Source organism: Mus caroli, chromosome 10, assembly GCF_900094665.2.
Source record: "Mus caroli chromosome 10, CAROLI_EIJ_v1.1, whole genome shotgun sequence".
NCBI lineage: Eukaryota > Metazoa > Chordata > Mammalia > Rodentia > Muridae > Mus > Mus caroli.
Genome location: NC_034579.1, coordinates 107,392,698 through 107,404,279, shown reverse-complemented (window position 1 = coordinate 107,404,279; position 11,582 = coordinate 107,392,698). Strand labels below are relative to the sequence as shown.

The following is an 11,582-nucleotide window of genomic DNA, read 5'->3' as shown; positions in this document are numbered from 1 at the left end:
CTGCATATGTATAGAACGATGGCCTAGTCGGCCATCACTGGAAAGAGAGGCCCATTGGACTTGCAAACTTTATATGCCCCAATACAGGGGAATGTCAGGGCCAAAAGAATGGGAATGGGTGGGTAGGGAATTGGGGGGGAAGGTTATGGGGGACTTTTGGGATAGCATTGGAAATGTAATTGAGGAAAATACGTAATAAAAAATATTAAAAATTAAAAAAAAAGAAAGAGTCATTTCAATAGTCCTTTCCAAAGTTATTTGACCAATTCTCTAATATGTTGTAACTGCGGTTATTATATTCGTGGTACCAAACCTGAGAATGTTTACTTTTTCTTTAATCACCTCTTTTGTTGATATTTTCCAATAGCTGTACCTAAGAAGCTACCCATTACTACTTATCCCACCATGTTAAATCCTTCCCATCAGTCCCTTTATCGAAATTTGCCCTATTTGTGTAGAGTCCTTGTTTGGTTTGAGACACTATTGTCCTGACTTTGGTGTTTGAATACTTCTGAATGCTAATGTAAAACCATGCTGTCAAAGCCTTATAACTTTGTACCACTCAACAAGTGCTCCCTCATTACACTTGGTTATTATTGTGTGTATATGTATGTATGTATGTATGTATGTGTGTGTGTGTGTGTGTGTGTGTGTGTATGTATGTAAGAATATGCATGTTGGTGTAGGCATCATGTGTAGGAGGTATATGTCGGTGCGTGTAGAGGCCAGAGGTCTGCTATTTTTGGGCATCATTCTTCAGGAGCCCACACACCCTATTTTTTTTCAGATAGGGTTTTTCACTGTGTTCAGGAAATCACTGTGGGTTGGCCAGCCAGTGGGCCTCAGGAATCTACCTGCCTCTGCTTACCAGCACAGAATTAAAGGTATGTACCACCATAGGTGGTGGGAATAGAACCCGGCTCTCTATGTTTGTATAATAAGTGTTTTTAAGCTGTATCTGTGTTTATACTGCTTAATAGTCATTTGCAATCCATAAACTGCCCTTCAGTGCATTTTCCCTTGGATTACAGATTTCTACATGGCATATCTGAGTCATATGCTTGCAGTCTTCTTTCCAGGTCTTCGGATCTATCGAGCCCCAAGTGATCTGCTCACTTAGCTGGGACTGAGGACTGGGCTCTATATTGCTCATGAAGATCTGTAAAGATGTATAGGGTTCAGAATTGGCTCTTCATGCAACAGGATTCATCCTGGAAAAAACTGTACATAGGTCCGTCTATTTACACAAGTACTTGATGCCGGGACAGCTACCATTGTAACCATGTACTAGTGACAGGCAATGCTGACACATTGTGGATCTGATATCTAGTTTATAAATAAGTAGGCATTGTCTTCAATTATGTAAAGTGGGTGAATTCACCTGTTAGATACTTTCCCTATGTACTGGTTCTGTGGAATAACTCTTCTATTATATGGTGCCAACCTATCAGCCTACTTTCTATATACCCAAACTGATTGTTACTTCCATGCCTGAGCACTGCAGTACTTATTATACGCCTTCGAGATACATTTTCACAGGTCTTCAAATAAACCAGCTGTTAATATCACTTGCATGCCAGGTGAGGGTGACTATATTGGAGAGGGATGCTTTGTCCCCACCATGCACACTTATTTAACCTGTAATGTTCATATTGGAATATATTTCCTAGCACTTACTAGTCAGAACATCTCTTTATTTCACTTACGAATTCTTAGCTGAACTTCTCCCTACATAAGCACTGTCATGCTGCTCGAAATGAATTTGAAGGACAGCCCCAAACAATATATACAGATGCCAATTCTCAGTGTTTGCACATAAGACTTCTCTTTGTTAATTTAAATCCTGTGAATGAACAGGTTAACCTACATGCCTACTATAATCCTAGTCACCATTTGAAGCCCAATAAATAACATTTTTATGAATTTCCTATACATACATATTTATCTTCTCTCATAGTAGTTTTAATATTTATTTTTCTATGTTATTGTTTTCATGCCATCATTGTGAGTTTAGTAAGAAGCAGAATTAGAGAGATATGTTGTCCTACTTTAATACATATTTTGGGTTTCAAAACATCAGCAATATTGAAAAGATATTTGCGACTTCAGAAAAAAAAATCGATGCTAAGACCAATCTCTTCGATTGTTTGTTTTGAAATATTTAAAGCATACATAAAGCGATGAATGATGAATACTATTATGCTAATATCAATGTACTCACCACCAGTTTTAAAACATTGATATGAAGATATTAATTCCTTGTGTGGCTGCCCTACAATCTTTTCCTCTTCCTTTCTCCTCAGTTGCAACCATGACCTTGAAGTTAGTGTCTTTATTATCAGGTCCTGTGTATGTGTGCATGGATATTTTCTATTGTTATCTTTGCTGTGAGAAGATGTGTATACACAAAAAAGAACTATTTTTGGATGTTTTGCTTGTGAGAAGATATACATACAATAGGCAGTATTATTCTGAATGTTTCTAATGAGTATAGGGGTCATTTTATACCTTCTTTCTTTATTGCTATGTTCCTCAGATTGTCTGTGTTGATGCCTGAAATGGTAGAACCCAGTGTGGAGATCACCTATTTTAATTGCTATGTAGTATTCTTCTATGAAATGCTTCTATACCTTGTTGGTGTATTATTTTGGTGAAAAGCCATATAAGCATATACATTCCCTTTTCACCTTTTGAAACAATACCATATTGAACATTCTCATACAATTTGCTGGTGGCCTTGGAACAAATTACTCCATTACTGAGCTGGGTTTCCATTTTGGAGGGAGGGCGTTTATTGTCATTAAGAACACATGTACAGGAGCCATGGTTCAAATCCTTCTTGGCTGCCATTTTCAGGATGCAGTGAACACCAGTCATTTTCTACTCTCAGTGTGTGTGCCTTACCTCAGCCCTTAACATCAAGCAGTGAACCTGGCATTGGTCTTTTTGGCCCTAGTCTGTCTGTTCAGAGCCAATCCCTAGCAGCTACTGCTACTTTTGAAGCCAGAGACCAGCAGGTCCATGGGTTCACATAACAACTACTTTGCATTTGGGTTCCATTTCTGATCCACTGAGAGGCTTATATTTTGAGCCCTGAGATTAGTGGTCTTTTAAAATACTTTATTTACCATTGCTTTGAGTCTGGTGCAGGGGGAGTGAGTGAAACATGAACTTCTTTGCTCTCCATAATCAGAAGTTGATAATACCTGGACGACCTTTTAAAATAAGCACATATTTTTAGATCTGTCTAGTCGTGGATTTTTTTTTTTGAGCTGGAAGGCATTTTAAAGAAAAGGCCAATAACTTTACTTTATAGCAGAGGGAATTGTGGTCGTGAGAACCTAAGTGATTTACTGATGTCACATCTGTAGTTGATGATGGCAAGCCCAGGCTGAAGCCCGTGGGTCTCCTCTATTCTGCCTTTGCAACTGCATCCACTGTCATGGTTTTCTCTATAAGCTAAGATTAAATGTAGCATTCTATTTTGACAGGAGCAGAAGAACATACAGGAATTTAAGAAATTAGAAAAAAAAATGACATCTTATCTTAAAACTAGTTTGAAATGTTTTCTTTGAGATAGAGTTGAGAGAGAATGATAATACACTTGCTTCTGCACTAGGCTGAATATATTTTCATTAGAAGTCAGACTGCCTTTGACTCTGGGTTCCTGCTGCATTTGGTTACCTTGCTTCTTTTGAAACTTATAACGATGGGCTCATCAATAATGTTGCAGATACTTCCAGCGCCCTGGAGTGTTGGGCCCGATATGAAGTGTGATGAACGAGTGTGACCAACATCGATGGAGATAGCCCATATTTCTACTGTCACATAGACATGGCTGAGTGTTTAATATAAGAAAAAGTAATAAAGAACAAGTACTCCTTCTTATTAGGATTTCTGAACTTTTTAAGTTGTGAAACTTAGGATCCAGTGTCGTTAAAAACCTTTGGAACTTTTTTTTATTCTGTTTCTAGATCTTTTAGCTGTGCCTAAGCATCCTTATGCTGCTATGGAGAACTGGGGACTGAGTATTTTTGTGGAACAAAGAATACTGCTGGATCCCAGTGTGTCATCTATTTCTTATTTGCTGGATGTCACCATGGTCATTGTTCATGAAATATGTCACCAGGTACGGGAAGAGGAACAGGTGTAAGTATAATGTGAAATTGTCTGGAATGTGGGGTGACTTCAGACATCCAGATGAGGAGCTTGGCTCGTATCCTCCCATCTATGTCTTATACAAAGCTCTGTGCAGTTTCTGTGCGCATGGCATATCATTTTTCTCAGGCGATAAGGTAAGCACACATATACAAACTGATGGTATCGAGTAAGCAACTGTCACTGGGTTGAGTTGAAACGTGTGATGGAGTGCCTGCCCCTTCAGAGTCCCTGCATAGCTGCTGATCAGCTGTGCTTCTGTTTCTTTGATTATTAGTGTGTCCATATGGTAAGAGCAGTGAGGGAAATGATTTATTGCTTTGTGGAGAGATGCAGGTGAATTTTGTGTATCAGTCAGAAATTTGCTTTGGCCAAAGTCTGCTCTTCTTTCCTGGTCACGTAGACACGTGGGAAGTCTTTCACTAACTCAGTTTACAGACTCTGTTCTCAAATGAGTGATTATTTTTTTAACTTTGCATAGTGAAAAATCCATAGGTAAATTGAACAACTTTATAGTGAAGCTAAAAGGATGACGTTTCTTACTCATGGAAGGTAGTAACATAAGAGTTTGCAGCACTTGTTAGGTGGTCATGAATTTAGTGAAGAAAAAAGTCATTGAAAACAGGCATTGTTAACAGAAAGCAATGCCCATCCTACTTGCTAGATCTTTGGGTGCCATTTATGCCTTGAACTCATGAACTCTCAGTGTGATGCAATGTGGCATTGTATACTATAAACTGCAAATCCCTTAAAAATCCAGAAAAACTGAAAAAAAAAAAAAAGAGTCACTTGGCAACTGCTGGTAGGGAAAAAGGTGAGCAGTTAAAAGCTTATAAATGAACCTGTTTTAATGAGGTCTACACTGAGTGACTATTTGCCTGAATATCTTTTCCTGTAACAGTGAACAAGTGAGAGAATTGTACCTTTGTGCTCAGTAAGCCAGACATGTTTCTGACCTCAGGTTACAGAGTCACCTCTGCAGGAGTAACTGGGGTCCTTCAGTGCTAGGTTGGTTTCCCCCTTGACCTATAGTTCTAATGCAAATGTAATTTCCTTTTGGCAAATTTCTGTACATGATATTAGATACAGTTCTGTTTAGCCAAGGCACAGTGATAATCCTGGAATTGTTCAGGGCTCTGTATTTCCCACAGTTCCTATTGTATGTTAATTTCCTGTGCTAGCTCAGTGGTAGAGGCCACTTGCCACAAAGAAATGAAACAGAAGCTAGGAGAAATATCTCCCACCATTTTCACTATGATTATCACATGTGATTTGTCTATTATCCCCTCAAAACTATTTGTTGTCACAATTCTGTAGACAGGTTGACAATTTGAAAGAGAAACATGTATTCTATATAAAGTACAAAAAGTGAAAATTAAAGGCTGCATAGCCATTACCATATTTGGAACAAATTCTTATTTGTATTTGAATTAGAGATTCTTTAAAGGAAATGATACTTTATTTTTTAAACACTTGGTCAGGGCCCCAAGCTATCCTTGTGATGACTCTTGAAGTTGTGTATAATCTAGTATGTCTCTATCTATCAAGATTGCTCCATTCTTCCCCTGCCTGATGAATCAGTCCAGCTTTCCATGTCTCTGCTTCTCAAAGAACATATTCCTGCACAGAATCCACACACTGTGCCTTACTCACATCTGCTGTCCGCCTGGAATCTTCTTGCCCAAGGCTGTCTCATGGCTGGCTCCTTATTAAAAGTTCCAGCTCAATTGTCAACTGTGGAGAGAATGATTTTACTTCTCCAATTACAAGCAGTTCCATCTCCATCCTTCTAACTTGTGAATATTTATACTGTTTATTGTGATTTTTAAAGTTATTTATCATGCATAATAATTGTCACCTGTAGGAAAATGGACATTCTCTATGTTTTCTTCATTGAATTTCAAGCCTTTTTAAATGTTCATGGCATGTAATACATTTTTGATAAAAAAATTAAAGGTTCCAGTGTAGTGTATTGTTATTTAATCAAAACACCAATTAAAACCTTTGCATATTAGATTTTATCAGATATTACTTGGTTAATTTCTGTTTATCATGAGTCTAGCATGGAGAATCATCAGAAACTTTGGTTGGATTTGTTAGTCAATATGGGCTCCTGCCTCTTTGTCAGAAAGAGAGAGAGAGACATCCTTCATTATCTCATGATGAGTTGCTCATCACCTCCCTAGGCAGCACTTTTGAACCACCAGCTAGAGTCTTTTGCATCTTCAGCAGATACTGTCTATTCTGAATTTCCACTCATTTATCTCAGTCTGTCTCTGTAATGTCAAAAGAATTGAGTCTTTTCTTCTATACAATAGTCCTTTTGATCTCTGAAGTCAGCTGTCATCAGGTTTGATTCCTGGATCATTTCTATACCAACTTAAGTACATACATCGGGTATCTTGACTGATACTTTGTTCTTCACTGAGCACATTCATAAAGTTCTAGTGTTAGAGGCTGGAGAGATGGCTCAATGGTTAAGAGACCCTGATTTCACTGCCAGAGTTCAATTTCCAGCAACCATATGGTGGCTCACAATCATCTACAATGTGACCTGATTCCCTCTTCTGGCAAGCAGGTTTATATGTAGATAGAACACTCATATAATAAAATAAATAAATAAATCTTTTCTAAAGTTAATTATTTTATTTCATTCCAGACATTGCCCCTTTTTCCAGTTCTTCTTCCCACAGTTCTTTATCCCATTTCCCCTTCCCTTTGCCTCTGAGAGGGTCATCCTTCCCCTGGGGCTCAAGTCTCTACAGCACATCCTCTCCAACTGAGAACTGACAAGTCCTCTGCTACATATGTGCCTGGGGTGCCTCAGTCCAGCCCTTGTATGCTCTTTAATTGGTGGCTTAGTCTCTGCGAGCTCCTAGCTGCCCAGATTAGATGAGAATGTTGATCTTCCTTGGATTGTCATCCCCTTCAGTTTCTTCGATCCTTCTCCCAACTCTTCCATAGGGGTCCCTGACCACAGTTTAATGGTTGGCTCTAAGTATGTGCATGTGTCTCAGTAAGCTGCTGGTAGAGTCTCTCAGAGGACAGCCATGCTAGGCTCTTGTCTGCTAGTACAACATGGTGTCAGTAATAGCGTCAGGGTTTGCACTCCCCCTGCCCCGCTGAAATGAATCCCAAGTTAGTCCCATCACTGGACAGCCTTAAGAAAAGATTAGTGTTATTCAAGAAGTCATGTTAATAACTGCAGTCTTGCCATAATACATTTTCAGATCCCAGAATCAATTTGGGAATGACTTCTAGTTATGATAATCACAGTTTAGTGCATTTGCTTTTAGATAAAAATCACTCTGAGATAGATGATGCTTTTTTTTTTCTTTTTTTCTTTTTTCTGATGTCTATTCCTTTTGCCCCTGCAGTGGTTTGGTGACCTTGTGACTCCAGTTTGGTGGGAAGATGTGTGGTTGAAGGAAGGCTTTGCTCACTACTTTGAATTTGTGGGTACAGACTACCTCTACCCTGCCTGGAACATGGTAAGTGCCCTTTTCTCTAATTGTATGGAATTTCCAGGAAAAGAGTGAGGTGCTGTGTGCTGAGTTTATGCCACCATTAGAGGTATCTCAAAACACCGGTCAGTACATCAATATCTTTTGCAAATAAAGGAAAACTAGTCAGAATTTAAATGTAAGAGTTTCGAAGGTTATCCTTTTGTTGAAAAATTAAATAAAATTCTACTTGTTATATATTGACTTCAAAATATAACAATGTATCTAAATGGAAACATTTTAGATTGCAGGATTTTATCATATAAATGAATTAGTCTTTAAGAGAAGTTTACTGTAATTGATAAGTGATATTTTAGGATATAAAGTATTTTAAAATAAAGAAAAATAAGGAGACAGTATTGCTTCCAAGACATGAAATATACTGATCAGATAAAATATTATGATATATAATTTCTACATTTTAGAATTAGGTAACTTTACAAGCTATATGTGACTTTACATATAACATTGTACATGTTATGTGTATGCTCTAGGAATGTTCATAACTATGAATCTAAAATAAGCTCCTTTGTCTTTATGCTGTGATGTCTTAAATCTGCCCAGGATAAAGAGAGGATACTGTTATGGTTTTTACATTAGTTTTCCATTTTAGATAAGCTTCCATTTACCTGTAGTTGACTATTTTGCTATTAAGTAGAACCTAGAGCCTATAGTGTTTTAGAGGTCAATATTAAGATAGAATTGAAACTTATTTTAATTGAAATGAGTACATTGAGTAAAGTTTTAGTGTGCCAACATTTAACTTTTAAAGGCTCAAACTTAGCTTATGATATACTTATACGTATACTTAGATATTCACATACATGTATACATATACTCTCATATATATTTGCATCTATCACTACAGAAATTTCTTCACATTCAATGGAAACAATAGTCGTTTTTAGAGTTTATTTTACATTCATGAAATTATTACTTTGACGTGTGCCCTAGATATAGCTATCACTTCAGAAAGGAATTTTACAGCCATTATGTTATTTTGAGATGAATGCGCTTAACGTAAGACTTCCTCATTTAGCAAATTGTTAGTGTAGAACCTATGGCCAGCTGAAGGCACAGGGGTGTACCGTCAATCCCATGACTCTTTGACTTACCTTTCTTTCATAACTGAAAGAAAGCCTGTACCCTTTGTCTAACACTGTTCTTTCTCCTTCCCCCAGCTTCTTCCAAACCACAAACTACAATTCCACAAATTCCACTATTTTAGATTTTGCACATCCTTTAAACTATGAAGCATTAACCTGTACCTAGTTTGTTTCACTTAGCATAATGTCATGGTCCACTTATGTTGTCATAAATGGCAGGATTTTCTTCTGGTTTAAAGGCTGAATCTCCCATCCTATATTCAACCACATTTTCCTTATACATCTATACTTCCTTATAAACCCATCAGTGATCACTTTGAGTTCATGTTCTCATACATGTTCTCTTGTGACCTTTCCTTCAATAACAGTGGGTGATTATCTAATTGTCACCCTTTTATATATGATTATGTATAAGCATAGAGACCATGATTAACTGCAAAATTTTCTGAAAGCAATACATTTTCTACCACAAATTCAGCTGACTCCTGTTGAGAAAAGAGGTTAAATTCTTAGAGGAAAATTTATAGTAGTAGTGTTGTGTCAATGGGCTTTAATTATATGCCAGCACTTATCCCCATACTTTACATATGCAGCATGTTAATATGGCTAGTTATGTATTTATGATGCAATGAAAAATAATGTTACTTGAAGCATTTCATCATAGCATTGAAATAAATTAGAACTGCAGTTAGTGCTGGCTGTTGTGGCTTCATGGAAGAATGCATGTTTATCATGCTATTCAGTGGTAGCATGCTTGCCTAGAAGGCACAAGGCCTTTTGTTTGGTCTTCAAAACTGAAGATAAAGAAGTATATAAAGAAAATGCTCTTAAAGAACTTTGAATTAAAGTTACCACTATTATATAGTATTGTCAGAAGTATTCATTAACAAATGTCAAATTTTAAAACTTAAATGTTTAAGATTATTAAAACATCTCAAAAAGTATCTTTTGTATTTTAGATGCCTTTAAGCCAGCTTTAAAAAAATTTCATTACATGGTGGATTATTGCCAATTTATAATTTCATTATGTCTCTATATTAAAATATGTTCTTATTACAAATGACATGTCACCCATATAGGTAAGGCTTTTTAAAAATCTCGTTTGAATGCTTGTAATAAAATCCTCTCTCTTCATCATTATGAAATGTACATCTTAGATTAAAAAGTAATCAGCAGAATCGTACGTGAGATGAAAACAGATAGATTTTGATGGTTTTAAGCATGGCCCCATAGCCTCAGTTTCAATGCCCTTAGATTTTGTCTTGAATTGTTTTTGTGTGCTTTATTAGCTAATTTATAAATGCTAAGTCTTAATGCAGAAGATTTTTCCAAGAGGTTTGGAAAATGAACATAAAGTATAAGTGACTTATTTGAGACCTTTGTCCTTTTATAGATTATGTAGTGGAAGCACAGGAACCTTGGGGTATTGAAATTTAAAATTGTGTTTATTGTGTCAATACATAATAGTGACTTGCAAATTAATAATGGTACAATTACAGTGAATCAAAAATTCACCCTATCAAACTGAGACCTGAAAGAAAGCCCCATTAACCTTAATATGGCGATTAATAATGAGTAGAAACAAATGTTTTTTTCATTTTCAGTTTTAACAAGTGTGAAAGACTTTCTGATCTTTGGTAGCTTTTTGTTTGCAGGAGTTGAGTTTTTAATGAAATACTCCAATATGCAAAACTCACAAAACCCACAATAAGGAAGTCTATGTTTAGACTGCCCTTCCATAAAACATTAATATCTTCAGCGAAAATAAAATTTCCAGAATAAGTTACCCACACGAATAAGATAGAATGTCAAGTGTCAGTATGGCTGTGCCAGCATTATTTTTCATAGTGGCATCAGCAAAAGAGTGAAAGAAATACTACACAGAGTAAGAGGGATGGCCATGTCAGCAACATCTCACTACTGTGGTATTCCACAAGCTCCTCTGTGAGTGTGTGTCTGGGACTGTGCTGGACCTGAGCTGAAAATGGAAAAGCCAGAAGCCTGGCTCATGTCAGGAGTAAAGACACTGTAAGGTTGACCTTGTTTTTGTTTTTGTTTTTGTTTTTGTTTTTGTTTTTTTGTTTTTTTTTTTTTTGTCAAATCTCAAAAACCAGTGCTTTGGATCATTTTTAGACATGAGAACTCAAACCCTGAGATAGAATTCCAGTGTGCTAGGAACATTACTATAACAATATGCCTCACATGCAACAGCAATAAAGAATCTCAGAATTATGTGGTCTTGTTAACCACCTCTTGTTCCGATTTGGGCTGATGTCTGTGCTCAGCTAACAGTTGCTCAGAAGAATTGTAGGCTGTGATTATTTGAGTGGCCAGGTATTTTTCAGAGCCAGTAGTCAATATTAAAGCAATCAGCGTTTACATTACATCTACTACACTGAATCAAAAAAAGCTAAACTATCTACCTGCCACTGGTGAACATGCCTGAATTTAGCATTTTATAGACATGAGTTCTTGTGGGTAGTATGATGTCAGGTCAGGAGAAAGGACTGGGAAAAACATCAGCTCAGACTCTAGGAAAAAAAATGAGAACTTAAGTCCTCATTTGAAATATGAGACAGTCTCTAGATGGTCCATCCTTTCATCTCAGTTCTAAACTTTATCTCTGTAACTCCTTCCATGGGTGTTTTGTTCCCAATTCAACAAGGGGCAAAGTGTCCACACTTTGGTCTTTGTTCTTCTTGATTTTCATGTGTTTTGCAAATTGTATCTTGTATCTTGGGTATTCTAAGTTTCTGGGCTAATATCCACTTATCAGTGAGTACATATCATGTGAGTTCTTTTGTGATTGGGTTAC

The 11,582-nt window shown here is 36.9% G+C and overlaps 1 protein-coding gene across 1 annotated transcript in view; it reads left to right on the top strand.

The window, feature by feature from the left end:
* The window catches only part of Trhde (thyrotropin releasing hormone degrading enzyme), a 398,108-nt gene that overhangs the window by 217,604 nt on the left and 168,922 nt on the right, over positions 1 to 11,582 (top strand). Inside the window, exons 4-5 of the mRNA XM_021175200.2 lie at positions 3,975 to 4,129; positions 7,536 to 7,649. Of these exons, the coding sequence (XP_021030859.1) occupies positions 3,975 to 4,129; positions 7,536 to 7,649 (269 nt within the window). The remainder of the gene's footprint in view (positions 1 to 3,974; positions 4,130 to 7,535; positions 7,650 to 11,582) is intronic.